At 39.4% G+C, this 21896-nt stretch overlaps 1 protein-coding gene and 2 long non-coding RNA genes across 14 annotated transcripts in view; 2 read left to right on the top strand and 1 right to left on the bottom strand.

The window, feature by feature from the left end:
• Positions 1-21896, top strand: part of LOC143210726 (Y+L amino acid transporter 2-like) — a 694702-nt gene that overhangs the window by 447555 nt on the left and 225251 nt on the right. For all 11 annotated transcript variants that reach the window (XM_076427860.1, XM_076427853.1, XM_076427855.1 and 8 more), the window contains one exon: positions 1208-1331. In XM_076427860.1, the coding sequence (XP_076283975.1) occupies positions 1208-1331 (124 nt within the window). The remainder of the gene's footprint in view (positions 1-1207; positions 1332-21896) is intronic.
• LOC143210511 (uncharacterized) lies at positions 8429-13473 on the top strand. Of its 2 annotated transcripts, XR_013009266.1 has the most exons (4): positions 8429-9932; positions 9997-10530; positions 10629-10718; positions 10794-13236. It is a non-coding gene; the product is annotated as an uncharacterized LOC143210511 (long non-coding RNA). The 2 variants fall into 2 exon arrangements; XR_013009267.1 differs by lacking the exon at positions 9997-10530 and having other exon boundaries at positions 8448-9932; positions 10794-13473.
• On the bottom strand, positions 16690-21712 carry LOC143210512 (uncharacterized). The gene is made up of 4 exons (XR_013009268.1): positions 19997-21712; positions 19399-19932; positions 19211-19300; positions 16690-19135 (listed from the first exon to the last, which is right to left on the bottom strand). It is a non-coding gene; the product is annotated as an uncharacterized LOC143210512 (long non-coding RNA).

The following is a 21896-nucleotide window of genomic DNA, read 5'->3' as shown; positions in this document are numbered from 1 at the left end:
ACAATAGATGGCATTAGCAAGTTGTTACGAAATCTGAAGATTTTCCTCACGGAACGCTCTTATGTTCTGCGGGTGGCTTTCGAGACCGTTAGAGGTCAGTCCTGTCCACACGCGATTAGGCTCTTTGGCCGTTTTCAACCGGCGAAGTGACGTCGCACGCTTGCAACGTCACAATATATAACTGAAATAATTATTGATAACATTTATTAGGTCGTGGAAGGAAAGTTCTGGCGCATTTTGAATAAGGAAGTAATTTTGCTTGTACATTGAAGACACATGTTGCTAATTAGTCATTGGGATACGGGAATTGACAGCTTACCTGAATGATGGCAACAAGTTGTTACAAATAATGAAAAAAAAAACGGTATTTCAAAGAGCAAGAATCGTAGAATATGACCATATATTTAAACATTTTTCCCCACTAGATCCGGTGGAAAAATTTGCAGAACAAAGACATGTCCCTAATATATTTTCTAGTAATTATTTTTAATCATTTTTTAAAACTTTCATTACCTCAACTGTGTTCATTATAAGTGTAAATAAACTAGAATATAATTGTAAATGTTTTCGTTTTTACTGTGTACAATCGCATACATATGCATGGGCGTTTAAATGTGACTTCTCTAAATATCTTAAATATTTCGAAATGAATGAAAGAATTCTTTACATAAAGGTTGAACTGTTCTATGAGATAAATATAGTAGTAAAAAGACATTTTTTTTCAAAAAGTAGGTTTTTAAAATTTAAAAATTTTGATAATTTTTTAAAAATATAATAGTATATTGTTTTTATATTTTCATAGAATATGAAAAGACAAATTCAACGGTGTATGAAAATGTATAGTTACGATGTACAATAACGAAGAAAAACGATTTTCTAAAATAAAATATTTTCGAATTTGATGTGCGCCGGTGGTCCAATCGGCAGGTCCATTTTCTCACTTATTGTCAATTTCATGGGGTGCCCCCAAAGAAATTAAAAAAAATATTTGTATCAGGTATAGCCAAGGTCCACCCTAATGTACATACTATACAATGCACAAGCCACAAAAAGTATAAGCGTTTCGAAATAATAAGAAACAAAGACCTTTGTAGGATTGATGAAGCTATATTTAAATGATGAATAAAACGGGCACGCGGTAGTTATGCCTATCTCGCACGGCTTTTACCGCATCAACGTGTATCAATCTTCGCTTTTACTTTCGCAGGAACTTACCAAAGGCTATTTGCATATCGTTGCCGCTGGTCACGATAATTTATGTTCTGGTGAACGTCGCCTACTTCGCCGTGTTGAAACAGGATGAGATTCTTTCGTCGAATGCAGTGGCGGTGGTAAGTATCTCTTACTGTTATGCAATTAAGGTATCATTTCTAACAAAAATCTTCGGAGCTACATACATTCTCGTCCATAAATCATCGGGCACTTACTTATGCATGTACATATGAACAGCGACGCACCCAGGATTTAATTTGGGGGGGGGGGGCGAATAATAATAACTACTTGGACCCCCAGCAGGGCCGGAAAAGCCAGCGCGCGGGGCCTGGAGCAAATATTACTGGGCGGCCCCAGGTTTTGTATGATAATAAAATGAAACACAATGAATGACCTGTTTTTTAAGCAAAAGTGTCTGTTAACGGTACCCAGGGCTGTTCCACGATTTTAGAAGCTAAACATTTTCTGCTCCAGGCGCGGGGCCCACAGCATTTCTTACTTCTGCTATTACGCTTAAACCGGCCCTTGCCTCTCAGGAAAACCGTACAATTCGGATCTTGGTTTGTGTTCGGGGCCCCTTTTTACTTTGAGACCCCGGTCATTTGCCCAAGTTGCCCATAGAGTAGCACGCTACTGCCCCAATGTACATATGTACTTACATATGCACATCATGTTGAATTTTACATGTAACATAGTTTCCAGTGTTCTATTTCCTTCTTTCTTGAGGGTGGCCAGGCCCCCCCTGGGTGCGCCCCTGCTTATACATATGTACTGTCACGTTAACCTTTTTCCGACGAGCGGTTTGACCCGCGGAAGCCGGTTACCTTCGGGCCTTACAGGCGCTGAGACCAGGCCGCGTGCGAGCCGAGTGCACGCGGTCCGCCCGAGACTATACGAGACTCGAAGATTCGACGATTTCCTCACGAAAGCTAAAGGTTCGAGCGCCAGGCACCGCAAGGATGGCACACGAAACGCAAAGCACTGCTCGAGCTCGGAGAAGCCGAGGTCGAGAGCCGAATCTTCGAGATACGCGGATCGAAAATGACGTCGCGACTAGGCCAGATGGTTCGAACACGGGACGACTAGGACAGCCCTCTCGGCAGGACGGATCTCACAGGGAATCGAATAATTCGACTACGATATGGTCTCGAGCTATTTATTGTAGCAGTCGAGACCCGAGAGCCCGCGCTCTTCGTACAAGATAGCGAGAAGATGGTCGTTCGCCGCGCGGTTGTCCTACCGATTTCGCTCGCAACGATACCGCTGGCAATTACCGTCGTTTCGTTCGCAACGAACTTCGGAAACGCGAGGCGCAGATGACCGGCGAACTGCGAGACTGCCGCGATGACTTCCGCACGTGAATCGCCCCGACGCGTACGTTATCGATTACGCGATCGAACGCCGACGGACAGAATACGCGCTTCGACAGGAGACACAGGATTCGAGAAACGCGAAGATACCGAATTGAATCACTCTCACGAACGCGACTCCTCGTAAGACACTCTTTCGCACGCAAGTTACAGAGGAAAACTCTCCCGAAATATTCCCGAACAATCTCAAAGCATTCCGAGAGGAATGCGAGCGAATTATCGAGGACGGAACGGGAAGCGTTCGTCCTCGCACGACGAAGGTCGAGCCGGCGCGCAACGAAAATACCGAATGGATCACAAGTGCGACTTACCGTTTCTCGTGCTGTTTTTCGTTCTGGGTTGAATCGAACGGCTCCCGATAGAGCTGGCTGTACGGCCGGGCTAGATTGGACGGAGTCCTAGGCGCACGAAACCCTCACAGGACACGCACTTTTCGCGGCGCAATTACTAATTGTTCGTGGCACGAGTTCGGGAGACAATGGCGTGTACGTCGGACGATAGCCAGCGCGACAGTGATCCATCGATTTTCGGCCGCCTAGCGGATCGAACACGGTTCCCCCCACTCGACCGCTTTTCCGAATTGCCTATGGCGCGTTTCCACGGCGCACAGTGGTGCCAAATGGCCAAAAAGCGGAAAAAAATCTATAAAAACCAAACCATCCAACACATTTGCTTGAAAATTTGTGGAAAGCATGCCACAGGTACAACGGTTATGTGGCAAGAAAATAAATATTTATTTATTTATTAATTAATTTATTTTTTCATTAAATTTTTTTTTACTTGTTTTACTGTTCTCCGATTTTGATGAAATTTAAATATGTTATAGATTTCAACATTTTGAACAACTTTTTCCTTTTCCAATATAGGGGGGTCGCTTTTAGTTTTCGAGATACTCGCATTTTCGTATGCAGGAACTGACCAGGAGCCGTAAGAGCTGTGTACATACATATGTGTACATACCAAGATTTTCACCACTTTTAACCACTTATACCTCGTGTGTATGTTAATCAATTTCGATGAAATTTTCAGTATATATATATAACTAAGATAGATCTACTAAACGTATATTTTAAATTTTCTATACGGGGACAAATAAAAAAAATTTTTAAACTGCCTTTTTTTACGTAATTGCTATTCTTTCAAAAAAATTTTTGCACGTTATTTAGTAAACAACTGCATTTAATTGATCACAAAAAATCAGATCGTTCGGTAAAAGTTTAGAAAAGTTATTCCGTTTTAAAGAGCGTACACGGATACATGCGTCTGACTATAGTTAGAAAAAATTGGTCGCAGAGCCAGGTTCGCAGGAGTTCGCAGCCAAAACCTGGTTGGATATGTACTTGAAAGTGTGTTGCATTATTTGCAACAAGTTTTATCTTGGCGCTTTTTGGCGCAAACAAATTATGTCAAATTGAACTTTAAGGCTGCGTTTATAGTTCCTGACTCGCGTGCTTTTCGTCTCGCGTGCTTTTGGTCTCGCGAGACAGCGGGTCAGAAATTTCGAGCGGGGCCGACGGGCCCACTGTGCGAGGCACGAAAAAAGGTCTCTACGGCTTCACGGTTCGTTTAGGTAAACTACCGATAGCTTTCCTTTAAGGCGGTAGGATATCTTCGGAGACCTTTTTTTGTGCCACGCACAGCGGGGGGCACAGTGGGCCCGTCGACCCCGCTCGAAATTTCTAACCCGCTGTCTCGCGAGACCAAAAGCACGCGAGACGAAAAGCACGCGAGTCAGGAACTATAAACGCAGCCTAATTCTACTATTCAAAATAGCTCCTTTTCAATTTGTGTTTTAGATAAATAAATGACACTTACATTAATTAAAGCTACGTTAAATAAATCATCTATTATAAACACAATCAAATTATAATATTGTTCAAGTGTTATAATGTTTTAGATTCTTGTGGCTGCGTTTATACGTAGACGCATTTATAAGCCAAAATCGCAGGTTTCCTTTTTCCAAACTTTCATGTCATATTATTCCTAGAAATAAGTGATACTTATAAAAAATTTTTATTGGTTTAAATACTCCAACTATATAGTAAACGAAATTGCAATGAAAAATCTATGTACCCAACATTCGAAAAATTGATTTTTTTCCCTGCTCGCACCACTGTGCGGCGTAACTCTACGGCGCAGGAGCGTACCCTCTTCGCGCCCTAGGGCCCCGGGCAATCACGAAATTGGTCAAGGAGCTTATCGCTCACTTGACCAGCGGAGGGGCTTCCTCTTCTTGGCTACGAGGGGACCGACCCCGGGGCAGCTCTCCCTTGATGGGGCGAGGCGGCGTCAGGATTCTCCGTCGGTCCGTATCGGACGAGATGTTCGAAAGCTGCTGTCCTGGCGGCGCCTCCGGTTTGCTTGCCGAGTGTCCTCGCACCAAGCTCTAATTTCTCGAAACGGCCATTCGCTTTTCCGTCGGGTGCTTCCTGGCCTTGGGGCGACTGTTCGTTTCCCGTGACAATTCGGCCGGTCGGTGGTTCCTTCTGCGCGTTCCATATACAGCCCTGAAACTTGCCGTTCTCGGCACGCGCGACAGATGTCATTAGGAGGTCCTCGATAATATCGGAATCTCTTAGAGGAGCGCTCTCGAATCCTGTCCCGGTGCGTGTCCCGTTAGAGGGCGGTCCGGTCCTTTACCGTTCTCGAACCTACACGAAATCACCGGAGAAGGGACGTCGCAAACGTTGCAACGTCACAGTACATACATCAAACATGGTATAGAATCGATTTGATGTTTGAGCCTAAACAGTAACGTTCAAAACATACACAATTCATCCATTATCTGTACTCAGTGTTGGGCAATAAATAAATTTATTTAAATAAAAATTTAAGTAACAAGTTATTTGTTATTTGGATATTCAAATAAAACACAAAAATTATTACTTATTATTTGAGCAAGTCTAAATGAATTTATTTAAAATAGTAAAGATAATTGTTATTGACAAATACAATTTGCAATTATTATTTGTATTAACAAATACGCGCTCCGACAACTTCAACTCCGACAGATGGACAACACGTGCGACAGACCCAACCAAATTGGTACAGAAAAAATAGTTGTATTTACGTAAATATTATACATACGGGTAATCATGATATTCATTTCGCCACGTGTTCATTGTACAAGAAATAAGAGAAGACCAAATACTATTAGTAGTATATGTATATACACGGGTTCTCTAAGCCACTTTTCAATTCACGGGAGTGCGGTACCGCCGAGCGGTATTGCACGAGCACATATTACGTCATATTTTTAATGGAATTATTCCATCATGTTTTTGGGGGAGGGGGAGGGGGGATACAGCATGTTCTCTTATCTTGAAAGGAGGGGGGGGCAGTTTCCAGGTATTGCATTCAAGACCAGTTTCCTGGTATTGCATAAGCCTGGTGGGGGGGGGGGGGGTTATCCCAGGGAACGTGTCCGAACGTGTTTATGTTTTCACGTCTCCTTATCTACGTCATGCAAGACTGTTTATGTCTGTCATCGCCATCCAGCTATCGTAAAACACTCATTTGAACGGAGTTCAATGAACGTCTTGTTAAATTTCATAAATATACAGGGTGTCCCAAAACCCCTTCGACTCCGGGAAATGGGAGGTTCCTTAGGTCATTTGAAGCAACATTTTCCTTTGCACCAATGTCAGCCGGGGCTTTGTTTAGGAGTTATTAACGAAAAACACAGACCAATCAGAGCGCGATCTAGACGCGCGATGGCACGTTCAGCCCGGCGCGCCGGGAGACGAGCGTGGTGTAACGCCGCGATGCCGTAACGAACAAGAGTTTCTCGAGATTATGTGAATCTTCCCCGATTTGGATGAGCTTTGGATATGTTGTCAAGACCATGATTCTGAACAACATTTCCCTTTACAGTTTTTGTCAGCCGGCTTTAGTTTACGCGATAAATGTAAAAACTTGTAATTGTAAATCGATCGATGTACTATCTTTTACCCGATTTGGATGAGCTTTGGATATGTTGTCAAGACCATGATTCTGAACAACATTACCCTTTACAGTTCTTGTCGGTCGGAAGAACTTTACTTGTCAATTTATATGGGTGGATCTCTTTACCCGACTTACGGCAACGTTACCCGAACGAGGGAAGAAGCAGAAACTGATTGTATTAAAAACTCACTTATTCAGCCGTAAATCCATTTGCTGCTTCGAAATGTGTGTCGCTGGGTCACTCGGTGACGAACTGCACAGATGTCTTCAGGTATACGACAGTACCGAAAGCTAAGGGACGTACGGCCAGGTCGACGAACTGCACAGCCGGTGGTAGAAGTCCTAAAGGATGCGCGGTCAAGTCGACGATCCAGAATTTCACTTTCATTTTCGAATCGATAAATAATTCGTATGTTTATTTCACACAGATGCCTTGAAATTTTTCCACACTCACAATCACTGTTCATATTTGTCAACACATAGTTATGCACTAATAATAATTGCTTAAACTAATTAAACGATTATTTAATTTAATCACTAGACTGCGGATCTGTATGTAAAATGAAAGTTGGCTGCCGCTATTACAAGGGACAGGAGCCAGACAGATATTTGATTGTGATCATTTTGAGAAGTTGAAAATAATACATTGGTGTTTTGAAATTATTTTAATCTCTCTAGTGTCTTAAAATGCACCTACTCATGTTTGCTACAAATGCATGAAATCCGCAGTCTAGTGATTGCATTACCTGATTGTTGTAATTTGTGCAGCAGGACAAGGGATATGGCAATTATTATTAGTGCATAACTATGTGTTGACAAATGTGAACAGTGATTGTGAGTGTGGAAAAATTTCAAGGCATCTGTGTGAAATAAACATACGAATTATTTATCGATTCGAAAGTGAAACTGAAATTCTGGATCGTCGACTTGACCGCGTATCCCTTAGGCCTTTTACCACCGGCTGTGCAGTTCGTCGACCTGGCCGTACGTCCCTTAGCTTTCGGTACTGTCGTATACCTTAAGACATCTGTACAGTTCGTCACCGAGTGACCCAGTGACACACATTTCGAAGCAGCAAATGGATTTACGGCTGAATAAGTGAGTTTTCAATACAATCAGTTTCTGCTTCTTCTCTCGTTCGGGTAACGTTGCCGTAAGTCGGGTAAAAAGATCCACCCATATGAATTGACAAGTACAGTTCTTCCGCGACCGTCAAAAAGTCTAAAGGAAATGTTGTTCAGAATCATGGTCTTGACAACATATCCAAAGCTCATCCAAATCGGGTAGAAGATAGTACAATCGATCGATTTACAATTACAAGTTTTTGCATTTATCGCGTAAACTAAAGCCGGCCGACAAAAACTGTAAAGGGAAATGTTGTTCAGAATCATGGTCTTGACAACATATCCAAAGCTCATCCAAATCGGGTAGAAGATAGTACAATCGATCGATTTACAATTACAAGTTTTTACATTTATCGCGTAAACTAAAGCCGGCTGACAAAAACTGTAAAGGGAAATGTTGTTCAGAATCATGGTCTTGACAACATATCCAAAGCTCATCCAAATCGGGGAAGATTCACATAATCTCGAGAAACTCTTGTTCGTTACGGCATCGCGGCGTTACACCACGCTCGTCTCCCGGCGCGCCGGGCTGAACGTGCCATCGCGCGTCTAGATCGCGCTCTGATTGGTCCGTGTTTTTCGTTAATAACTCCTAAACAAAGCCCCGGCTGACATTGGTGCAAAGGAAAATGTTGCTTCAAATGACCTAAGGAACCTCCCATTTCCCGGAGTCGAAGGGGTTTTGGGACACCCTGTATACAACGGTCCCCTCTGAAAGATTTATGTAAGGGGACCATACAGCCAGTCAATAATTTTTCTCAACATCGATTTGTCAAACTTGAGGACCAACGGTTTTTCTCACGTGCGGAGATTTCGATGAACGTCTAATCTCGCGAGTTCGATGAACGTCTTGTTTAATTTCGTAAATATACAACGGTCCCCTCTGAAAGATCTTCTTATCGATGTCATGCAAGATGTAAGAGGACCGTGTCACTGTTTCTGTCTGCCATCGCCATACAGCCAGCTATCGTAAACATTCATTAAGAGTAGCATTTCAAATAATTTCATACATCTTTTTATCGTAGTTGGTTGGGGATGGTAAGAATTAATGAACAGGACGCGATGGAACGCGAAGTCTTCGCAAACGTTCCATTAATGATTAACTGCTGGAACTTCGAAATGAAATACGGAATCAAAACTGTATGAATACTGAAAAAAATGTAAACTGAGTTTTTCTTGAGATATATTTCTGTCAATTCTTCATCTCCGCTCTCTGTCTCTATCTCCCTGGTTATTACAATTTATGGATAGACCGTATGGCGATTATTAACTTCATCAATCGATTGAATCAGTCTTCGATTTTTCGATGATTTCTTCTTCTTTTAATCGTACACATTAATCAATCTTGACTAAAATTTTAATCAATTAATGCCCAACTCTGAGGTATTTAGCCGAAAATCTAGAAAGAAGTCAATTTCTAAATTTTTCCGTTTGTCATGGAATTTTTTCTATCCAACGTAGCTAAAGGTCGCTTGTAGTATACTTCATTGAAAGCCAAGAGATTTTACGCCACGCTTTCTGAAACAGCGTCCGTTCATTGGCAATTTTCAAGTGTTTTGAGGAAAATTGTGTAAATTCTTGTATTACAGAAGTTTTTCAGTTAGGTGTACAGAGCACTTTCGCACAGATTTCATTTTGTGTTATCATCTAAATTAGTATAGTTATTAATATTTGTGAACATAATCCATCATGCTGTAAATTTTTTACGATTATAAAGTTTATCGACGATTTTGTTATCGAGCGGAGATTTCGACGAACGTCTAATCTCGCGAGTTCGATGAACGTCTTGTTTAATTTCATAAATATACAACGGTCTCCTCTGAAAGATCTTCTTATCGATCTAATGCAAGATGTAAGAGGACCGTGTCGCTGTTTCTGTCTGCCATCGCCATACAGCCAGCTATCGTAAACGCTCATTAAGAGTAGCATCTCAAATCATTTCTTCCATCTTTTTATTGTAGTTGGTGGGGATGGTAAGAATGAATGAACAGGACGCGATGGAACGCGAAGTCTTCGCGAACGTTCTATCGTTGCAAGCGTTTGTCGTGTTGAGATTCAAAGATCAACCATTTTTCCATACGTGACGGTTTTCGCGTACTGCCCGTTGGACTTGTTGCGTGTGTGTGGAATATTATATGGAGATATTTTTTACATTAGTGGTAGGGGTATCCATTATAAATTGCTCGTAACAGTCGTCGTATGAAGTTATACCATAAGAAAAAACGTCGACAATCAGGATCGCTATACGAAGTTACGATCGCGCATCCCCCTTTCTTCAACGGTAAGTACAATAAAAAAAATTAATAAACGATGTAAAATCTAGTGAAAAAACTTTCTTTATTTAGATGGATCGTATCAGTCACATCATTGACATGGACGGTTTCATTGTGGGAAAAAAATTTATATGCAGAGTTAGCCATGTGATCGATGTTTGTCATGACGGCTCGTTCGAACTCTCCGAATTTCGCTTGGGGAAGAACGTTGTTTATCCGACGCTGACAAAAAGTCTGCATGGTATGTCAGCAATTTCATACACAGGATTCCATTTAAAGATTTCGGCTATGAAAAATATCAACAGCACGATATATTCGAAGTAATTCAAAATTTTGTGCGCGATTACGCGAATCCTGTCGTAGCGGACAAAGGTGGATGTTTCGAGAGAGAGACATCCTTCGAAAAATGAAAATAAACTCGATAAATTTGCAAGATTTCAACTGTCCGAAATACGAAGTACTAGTTCACGATCCCGTGTATGAAATTGCCAACAACGAACCGTGTCGACTTCACTGTTGACGACCGACAAAAAACGTCACATACCATTGCAGTCTGCGCGAAGTGCGAACATTTCGAGCATGGGTTAACAATTATTAAAAAAACATGTAAAGTATCAGTTATAAAGACGCGACTTTGAATTTTTTCCGAGTCAAAACCACAAACATGACACCTCTTTTTAAGTTTTTTGATTTTTTTCACATAGTGTTTCACAATGATTGCGAAATTGGAGATTGATCCTGGGCGAAGCGCGGTATGGACGTCTGAGGATTCGTCAAAGAATCGTCGCTCGAAGGTAAATAAATTTTCAAAGAAAAAATATCCCAAAGTATATAACATGATATATAACTGTCTATCTGTCTGTTCGCAGGAAACAAAAATAATGAAGACAAATGACAAGAAATTCGCTGCAATAATTATATTTTAATTATTTTTTAATACTTGTATATTTGTATAATTAAAGAGTAGATAAGAGTAACTTTTCACTAATGTAAAAAATATCTCGCTGTATGGGGAGGGGGCGATATTATTACTGTAATTGTTTTCTTTTTAATAAATACGAGTTAATTGTATGAGTAGGAGGACGAGGCGGAGGAGGAGGATTGGTTTTAAATAAAAAATAAGATCTTTCTTATAATTTTTTTATTTGATAAATTATGAAACAGCTAACGAATGAACAGTGCGAGGCACTTATCAACGCAGCGCATTGCAACATTTGTGAAAAACCATGTGAGGAAAAGGATATACGGGTGCGCGATCATTGTCATCTAACAGGACGATATAGAGGCCCCACGCATCAAGATTGCAATTTAAATTACAAAAATTCGCGTTTTGCATTCCCATAGTTTTCCACAATTTATCCGGGTACGATTCACATTTCATTATCGAAGAAATAGCTAATGCGTTTGAAGGTAGTGTCAACGTATTACCAATAACTAAAGAAAAGTATATTTCATTTACAAAAATGTTGAAGATCAGCAATCAGATTCGCGTAATTGTATTAAATTACGATTCATCGATTCGTACAAAAATGTTTGAACACAAGTCTCGACAAATTAGCATCTTTCCTCGACACAAACAAATTGACAATTTTACGCGTTCCGAATTTCAAAATCTTTCCATAGAAAATTTCATGTTGTTGACGCGAAAGGGTGTCTCTTTCCATACGAATAACTCGATTGCGTAGATAAATTAGACGATCTTTGTTTGCGAGTCATTTTACAGTTCGTTGACAGGCGAAACCGTATCCGAACGTGATTATTAGACTGCGGATCTTTATGAAAAATAAAAATTGTCTTCATAAATTGCACAACATAGGAGCCAAATAGAAATATAATTTTTTTTCTAATGATATTAATTAGCTGAAACGAGTACATTGATATTTTTAAATCCTGTTAACCTGTCCACTGCTTTAAATTGCACATACTTATTTTTGCCATAAATGTATAAAATCCGCAGTCTAGTGATTATGCGCATGCCGAGAATGTGTGGAAGCGTTTCAACTCAAAAACCTTGGGTGAATACAGCGATCTGTATTTGAAAGCTGATGTTTTGTTACTAGCTGATGTTTTTGAAAATTTTCATAAAAACTTGCATTAAGAGCTACAGTTTAGATCCACCATATTATTACACTTTACCAGGTTTCACGTGGGATGCTATGCTAAAATATACAAAATTAGGTTTGAATTATTAACACAGTGGGCTGGATCGAGAAATTTAGTGACATTTCACGAAAGAGTCGACTCTCTCTCTCTCTCTCTCTCTCTCTCTCTCTCTCTCTCTCTCTCTCTTCCTCATATCGATTTCTAATAAATTTATATTGCCTCCTAAATGTCCATCAACATCGAAGCTGAAAAAATTAATGTTCATTCACAAAAACTGTAGTTAATATAAATTCACAAAGATAGACATTTTGGGATGCAGTATTTTTCAGCCAAAAAAATTGCTTCTTTTCATCGAGGTGTCCTGTGATTACCCTATTTAATATTTATTCTGGGTCTTTTGTGTAAATTCAAAACAGTCCTTTGCGGTAACAATTAACGCCGTTAGTTGAGGATGGTTGCTCGCAATGTATTAAAAATTAATATTTAATGAAATGAATAAAATCTATATACTTTCTTAGAATTTGCAAGGTGTATTTTTTAGAGGACCTAACTGGACCTAATCGTATAAACAGATCATTTTCATTAGACCTTCCTCTACCTACCTACGTACCTACCTAAAACAAGTATGCAATTTTTAACAATAATATAGTTAATCTATTAATTTTATTGTTAAAAACATAACGAACGGTAATAATATAACTGGACTAAGAGTTTCATAGTTTTCCTTAGTGAATATCACTGTTTTTGGGTAAGTATATCTGTCAATTTATCTATGCAGATAAAGCAGTATGTTAATTAGATTACATTTTATATCTGACAATATTTGTTGAATATAATAATTTTAATCTCAGTTTTTATGCCTGCAGATATCCAGAAGCTGCAGATTTAATAATTAATTAAACTAAACAAATTGACCAAAAGTTGACCTGTGAACATCAATTTAGAAACGTTTTGCTAAGATTAATTGGTTTATCTTTTATATTTGTTATATTTTTGTTCATATTTTTATCTTTTATAAACACATTACACATACATGAAATAATACGAAATAACAAAGGTTGTAATATATAGAATGAACATGATCTTAAAACAATTAAATTGAAAAAATTATTTATAATTATTATAAAAAATATCTTTTGACACGCTTGTGAGGCGTTTTTACCTCCTCGAATTTATATTTTACGTATTCTATAAAACATTACATGTATGAAATGTAAATATAAAATACATGTTTAGTAAGTAAAAAATAGTTTGGGAGATTATACTTAAACAATTTTATTTTAATACAAAAAATCAATGAAAATTAATTAACAGTTATTGTTTAACAAAATAGAAAAAATTTTATTTGTTAACAGTTAAGATTGACTATTTTTTAAATGAATTTTAGTGCAAATTTAATCCCGATATCTCTTACGGTTCTAGAGTTATAACAAAATGTCACTAAATTTCTCGATCCAGCCCACTGTGAGTCACCCTGACTCCGCAAATACATTGAATTAAATACCCTGTTTAGAACAAATGCCACTAACAATCTTGAAAAGAAATTTTGTACAAATTGATGAACAACGCGGTATTCGGTAAAACTATGGAAAAATGTTCGGAATCATGTAGACGTAAACCTCGTGACACATTGGGGATGGGCTACATGGTGCAGAGGCAATGATCGCGAAACCAAATTTTCCATAAACGCTATGCATTTTCCGAAAACTTTTTTTCAAGAAACCAATCTATGTGGGTATGTGCATATTAGATATATCCATAACCTGCTTGTACGGATTTCATCATGAGTATATGGTTCCTCGATATGGTAAAACCTGTAAGGTAATGTACACAGACACCGACAGCATAGTTTATCATATTATGTGTGAGGTCATTTATGAAACCATGGGACGCGATATTAACTGTTTCGACACAAGTGATTATCCGTTAGAGAATAGGTATAATTTCCCGCCCGGGACAACGGAATTCGAGGATCCGACGGATCAAATCTTGCGAACGGTTCGGGCCCCAGGCACTTTTAGAGGGCCACGCGAAACGCGATTCTGTTCCTGGACTCGGAGAAGCTGAGTCCGGAAGTCGAACCCTCGAAATACGCGGACGGGAATTGCGCCACGAAACGGGCCACAGGATTCGGACACAGGAACGTTCGGACAATCCGCACGGCAGGACGGATCTCACAGGAATTGAGAACTAACTCACGACGATATGGGCTCGAGATGTTTAATCGGTCGTTAATGATTACAAAATTACGGCCACGTGGCCGCGACCCGAGAGCCCGCGCTGTTTATACAAGATTGCGACAGATGTAGGTTCGCTGCGCGGTTGTCGTATCGAAGTTTGACACGCGTCGGAATCGTCGTACAAGACCGCGAGTTGAGAAAATCACGGTCGACGAGATCGCGTGTAGCGCAGGTGAACGGCGCGGTAAGGGACCGTCGCGGCGGCCGTCGCTCGCGGTTCGATTTTACACGCACGGTACGCTTGGTATTACGTTTCGATCATCGGCGCGACACAGGATTCGAGACACTTAGAGATTATTCTCACGAAGCGCGACTCCTCCGAGGAAACTTCCGCGCTCGCAATACCCGGGGAAAACTCTCCGAAACCTAACCTCAAAACGCCCCCGGAACGGGCGTGAGACGTTGGCACGAGGCGTTTAGCGCCACGGCACACGCGAAGATTCGAGGACGGGACGAGAAGCGTTCGCCCTCGCGCGATAAAGGTCGAGCCACCTCGCAAGAACTCCGGATGAAACACTGGCGGACTTACCGTTTCGCCCTTTCGTTCGCTTGCGCTGATACGGCTTCCGGGAAGCGGTCCTTGTCGGCTGCAGGGCAGGCAGGTGCCGTCGGATGCCCGATTAATCCCAGCGGGAAACTCTCACGAGCACTTTTTCGCTTTTAGGCGACCGGAATCGCGAAGATGTACGGGCGTACTTTTTGCGCGTGATCGGATCCGGTGTACAGCGTGTTTTCGTAGCAGAAGCCAGTGCGACAGTGTCGCATCGATTCTCGATCGCGCGGTGACTCGATCCTTGTTCCCCCTCCCGACTCGTTGCCGAATTTTCCCGATTGGCGCGTGGCGCGTACGCAACATTGTAGCGACCAGGATCGTCCCTACTAAGGTCCTTGGGCCCCAGACCTTAGCGCGAATAATCGTGTCTGAGTTTTTCTTCCGTTTGGCTGCGATCGCACCACCCACGCCGGAGCTTTAGCGCGATGAGGCGACGTCGGGATCACGGAAGGTCATGATAACCAGCTGTTCGATGCAAGCTCCTGTCCCTTCGACGCCTCCGGGTCGATTTCCCGTGTGCTCTCGGTCCAAATCGTTGTTGCCCGTGCACGGGGCTTCCGCAATATCGGCCAGTTCTTTTTCTGTAGGTTCGTCTGGTGCTGTGTCGGTTCCTCGGAAAACTTCGGTTGGTCGGAGTACCTTTCTCGTGCCCGTAATACGGCCCTGAAAACTTGGCCGTTCTCGGCACGTACGGCAGATGTCAATCATCGGCGATCGATAAATACGGGATTTCCGCGAGGAACGCTCGCGAATCCTGTGATTCCGTGTCGTGGCTCGTGAGAGGGCGGCTCAGTCCCGTTTATATGTTACCTTTGTAACCGTAATTAACGGAAAAGTGACGTCGCACGATTTGCAACGTCACACTACATAGCCGATCGTCGAACACTTTGTGCAATTTCGATCGTATGGATGTCTGTGTACGACTCATAGCAATTTCATCTTGCAAACATCCCATGTAATCATCAAACGATATTGTTGTCCTTACAACGTTAGACTTTACACCTTTTGCTTTTCTTGTATCAGATTTTCCATCTACACGCAATGTGTACATTTTTGCTCTCAGTCCGACAAAGTTCAACATTATCATCCCATTGTTCTTGTCTTTCATCAAGCCGGGAACCTTTTTATTTACAAGTGGGAAATTATACCTATTCTCTATCGGACAATCACTTGTGTCGAAACAGTTAATATCGCGTCCCATGGTTTCATAAATGACCTCACACATAATATGATAAATTATGCTGTCGGTGTCTGTGTACATTACCTTACAGGTTTTACCATATCGAGGAACCATATACTCATGATGAAATCCGTACAAGCAGGTTTTGGATATATCTAATATGCACATACCCACATAGATTGGTTTCTTGAAAAAAAGTTTTCGGAAAATGCATAGCGTTTATGGAAAATTTGGTTTCGCGATCATTGCCTCTGCACCATGTAGCCCATCCCCAACGTGTCACGAGGTTTACGTCTACATGATTCCGAACATTTTTCCATAGTTTTACCGAATACCGCGTTGTTCATCAATTTGTACAAAATTTCTTTTCAAGATTGTTAGTGGCATTTGTTCTAAACAGGGTATTTAATTCAATGTATTCGCGGAGTCAGGGTGACTCACAGTGGGCTGGATCGAGAAATTTAGTGACATTTTGTTATAACTCTAGAACCGTAAGAGATATCGGGATTAAATTTGCACTAAAATTCATTTAAAAAATAGTCAATCTTAACTGTTAACAAATAAAATTTTTTCTATTTTGTTAAACAATAACTGTTAATTAATTTTCATTGATTTTTTGTATTAAAATAAAATTGTTTAAGTATAATCTCCCAAACTATTTTTTACTTACTAAACATGTATTTTATATTTACATTTCATACATGTAATGTTTTATAGAATACGTAAAATATAAATTCGAGGAGGTAAAAACGCCTCACAAGCGTGTCAAAAGATATTTTTTATAATAATTATAAATAATTTTTTCAATTTAATTGTTTTAAGATCATGTTCATTCTATATATTACAACCTTTGTTATTTCGTATTATTTCATGTATGTGTAATGTGTTTATAAAAGATAAAAATATGAACAAAAATATAACAAATATAAAAGATAAACCAATTAATCTTAGCAAAACGTTTCTAAATTGATGTTCACAGGTCAACTTTTGGTCAATTTGTTTAGTTTAATTAATTATTAAATCTGCAGCTTCTGGATATCTGCAGGCATAAAAACTGAGATTAAAATTATTATATTCAACAAATATTGTCAGATATAAAATGTAATCTAATTAACATACTGCTTTATCTGCATAGATAAATTGACAGATATACTTACCCAAAAACAGTGATATTCACTAAGGAAAACTATGAAACTCTTAGTCCAGTTATATTATTACCGTTCGTTATGTTTTTAACAATAAAATTAATAGATTAACTATATTATTGTTAAAAATTGCATACTTGTTTTAGGTAGGTACGTAGGTAGGTAGAGGAAGGTCTAATGAAAATGATCTGTTTATACGATTAGGTCCAGTTAGGTCCTCTAAAAAATACACCTTGCAAATTCTAAGAAAGTATATAGATTTTATTCATTTCATTAAATATTAATTTTTAATACATTGCGAGCAACCATCCTCAACTAACGGCGTTAATTGTTACCGCAAAGGACTGTTTTGAATTTACACAAAAGACCCAGAATAAATATTAAATAGGGTAATCACAGGACACCTCGATGAAAAGAAGCAATTTTTTTGGCTGAAAAATACTGCATCCCAAAATGTCTATCTTTGTGAATTTATATTAACTACAGTTTTTGTGAATGAACATTAATTTTTTCAGCTTCGATGTTGATGGACATTTAGGAGGCAATATAAATTTATTAGAAATCGATATGAGGAAGAGAGAGAGAGAGAGAGAGAGAGAGAGAGAGAGAGAGAGAGAGTCGACTCTTTCGTGAAATGTCACTAAATTTCTCGATCCAGCCCACTGTGTTAATAATTCAAACCTAATTTTGTATATTTTAGCATAGCATCCCACGTGAAACCTGGTAAAGTGTAATAATATGGTGGATCTAAACTGTAGCTCTTAATGCAAGTTTTTATGAAAATTTTCAAAAACATCAGCTAGTAACAAAACATCAGCTTTCAAATACAGATCGCTGTATTCACCCAAGGTTTTTGAGTTGAAACGCTTCCACACATTCTCGGCATGCGCATAATCACTAGACTGCGGATTTTATACATTTATGGCAAAAATAAGTATGTGCAATTTAAAGCAGTGGACAGGTTAACAGGATTTAAAAATATCAATGTACTCGTTTCAGCTAATTAATATCATTAGAAAAAAAATTATATTTCTATTTGGCTCCTATGTTGTGCAATTTATGAAGACAATTTTTATTTTTCATAAAGATCCGCAGTCTAATAATCACGTTCGGATACGGTTTCGCCTGTCAACGAACTGTAAAATGACTCGCAAACAAAGATCGTCTAATTTATCTACGCAATCGAGTTATTCGTATGGAAAGAGACACCCTTTCGCGTCAACAACATGAAATTTTCTATGGAAAGATTTTGAAATTCGGAACGCGTAAAATTGTCAATTTGTTTGTGTCGAGGAAAGATGCTAATTTGTCGAGACTTGTGTTCAAACATTTTTGTACGAATCGATGAATCGTAATTTAATACAATTACGCGAATCTGATTGCTGATCTTCAACATTTTTGTAAATGAAATATACTTTTCTTTAGTTATTGGTAATACGTTGACACTACCTTCAAACGCATTAGCTATTTCTTCGATAATGAAATGTGAATCGTACCCGGATAAATTGTGGAAAACTATGGGAATGCAAAACGCGAATTTTTGTAATTTAAATTGCAATCTTGATGCGTGGGGCCTCTATATCGTCCTGTTAGATGACAATGATCGCGCACCCGTATATCCTTTTCCTCACATGGTTTTTCACAAATGTTGCAATGCGCTGCGTTGATAAGTGCCTCGCACTGTTCATTCGTTAGCTGTTTCATAATTTATCAAATAAAAAAATTATAAGAAAGATCTTATTTTTTATTTAAAACCAATCCTCCTCCTCCGCCTCGTCCTCCTACTCATACAATTAACTCGTATTTATTAAAAAGAAAACAATTACAGTAATAATATCGCCCCCTCCCCATACAGCGAGATATTTTTTACATTAGTGAAAAGTTACTCTTATCTACTCTTTAATTATACAAATATACAAGTATTAAAAAATAATTAAAATATAATTATTGCAGCGAATTTCTTGTCATTTGTCTTCATTATTTTTGTTTCCTGCGAACAGACAGATAGACAGTTATATATCATGTTATATACTTTGGGATATTTTTTCTTTGAAAATTTATTTACCTTCGAGCGACGATTCTTTGACGAATCCTCAGACGTCCATACCGCGCTTCGCCCAGGATCAATCTCCAATTTCGCAATCATTGTGAAACACTATGTGAAAAAAATCAAAAAACTTAAAAAGAGGTGTCATGTTTGTGGTTTTGACTCGGAAAAAATTCAAAGTCGCGTCTTTATAACTGATACTTTACATGTTTTTTTAATAATTGTTAACCCATGCTCGAAATGTTCGCACTTCGCGCAGACTGCAATGGTATGTGACGTTTTTTGTCGGTCGTCAACAGTGAAGTCGACACGGTTCGTTGTTGGCAATTTCATACACGGGATCGTGAACTAGTACTTCGTATTTCGGACAGTTGAAATCTTGCAAATTTATCGAGTTTATTTTCATTTTTCGAAGGATGTCTCTCTCTCGAAACATCCACCTTTGTCCGCTACGACAGGATTCGCGTAATCGCGCACAAAATTTTGAATTACTTCGAATATATCGTGCTGTTGATATTTTTCATAGCCGAAATCTTTAAATGGAATCCTGTGTATGAAATTGCTGACATACCATGCAGACTTTTTGTCAGCGTCGGATAAACAACGTTCTTCCCCAAGCGAAATTCGGAGAGTTCGAACGAGCCGTCATGACAAACATCGATCACATGGCTAACTCTGCATATAAATTTTTTTCCCACAATGAAACCGTCCATGTCAATGATGTGACTGATACGATCCATCTAAATAAAGAAAGTTTTTTCACTAGATTTTACATCGTTTATTAATTTTTTTTATTGTACTTACCGTTGAAGAAAGGGGGTTGCGCGATCGTAACTTCGTATAGCGATCCTGATTGTCGACGTTTTTTCTTATGGTATAACTTCATACGACGACTGTTACGAGCAATTTATAATGGATACCCCTACCACTAATGTAAAAAATATCTCCATATAATATTCCACACACACGCAACAAGTCCAACGGGCAGTACGCGAAAACCGTCACGTATGGAAAAATGGTTGATCTTTGAATCTCAACACGACAAACGCTTGCAACGATAGAACGTTCGCGAAGACTTCGCGTTCCATCGCGTCCTGTTCATTCATTCTTACCATCCCCACCAACTACAATAAAAAGATGGAAGAAATGATTTGAGATGCTACTCTTAATGAGCGTTTACGATAGCTGGCTGTATGGCGATGGCAGACAGAAACAGCGACACGGTCCTCTTACATCTTGCATTAGATCGATAAGAAGATCTTTCAGAGGAGACCGTTGTATATTTATGAAATTAAACAAGACGTTCATCGAACTCGCGAGATTAGACGTTCGTCGAAATCTCCGCTCGATAACAAAATCGTCGATAAACTTTATAATCGTAAAAAATTTACAGCATGATGGATTATGTTCACAAATATTAATAACTATACTAATTTAGATGATAACACAAAATGAAATCTGTGCGAAAGTGCTCTGTACACCTAACTGAAAAACTTCTGTAATACAAGAATTTACACAATTTTCCTCAAAACACTTGAAAATTGCCAATGAACGGACGCTGTTTCAGAAAGCGTGGCGTAAAATCTCTTGGCTTTCAATGAAGTATACTACAAGCGACCTTTAGCTACGTTGGATAGAAAAAATTCCATGACAAACGGAAAAATTTAGAAATTGACTTCTTTCTAGATTTTCGGCTAAATACCTCAGAGTTGGGCATTAATTGATTAAAATTTTAGTCAAGATTGATTAATGTGTACGATTAAAAGAAGAAGAAATCATCGAAAAATCGAAGACTGATTCAATCGATTGATGAAGTTAATAATCGCCATACGGTCTATCCATAAATTGTAATAACCAGGGAGATAGAGACAGAGAGCGGAGATGAAGAATTGACAGAAATATATCTCAAGAAAAACTCAGTTTACATTTTTTTCAGTATTCATACAGTTTTGATTCCGTATTTCATTTCGAAGTTCCAGCAGTTAATCATTAATGGAACGTTTGCGAAGACTTCGCGTTCCATCGCGTCCTGTTCATTAATTCTTACCATCCCCAACCAACTACGATAAAAAGATGTATGAAATTATTTGAAATGCTACTCTTAATGAATGTTTACGATAGCTGGCTGTATGGCGATGGCAGACAGAAACAGTGACACGGTCCTCTTACATCTTGCATGACATCGATAAGAAGATCTTTCAGAGGGGACCGTTGTATATTTACGAAATTAAACAAGACGTTCATCGAACTCGCGAGATTAGACGTTCATCGAAATCTCCGCACGTGAGAAAAACCGTTGGTCCTCAAGTTTGACAAATCGATGTTGAGAAAAATTATTGACTGGCTGTATGGTCCCCTTACATAAATCTTTCAGAGGGGACCGTTGTATATATTTATGAAATTTAACAAGACGTTCATTGAACTCCGTTCAAATGAGTGTTTTACGATAGCTGGATGGCGATGACAGACATAAACAGTCTTGCATGACGTAGATAAGGAGACGTGAAAACATAAACACGTTCGGACACGTTCCCTGGGATAACCCCCCCCCCCCACCAGGCTTATGCAATACCAGGAAACTGGTCTTGAATGCAATACCTGGAAACTGCCCCCCCCCTCCTTTCAAGATAAGAGAACATGCTGTATCCCCCCCTCCCCCTCCCCCAAAAACATGATGGAATAATTCCATTAGAAATATGACGTA

Source organism: Lasioglossum baleicum, chromosome 7, assembly GCF_051020765.1.
Source record: "Lasioglossum baleicum chromosome 7, iyLasBale1, whole genome shotgun sequence".
NCBI lineage: Eukaryota > Metazoa > Arthropoda > Insecta > Hymenoptera > Halictidae > Lasioglossum > Lasioglossum baleicum.
Note: the sequence above shows the minus strand (reverse complement) of the source record. Positions and strands in the feature narration are given on the sequence as shown.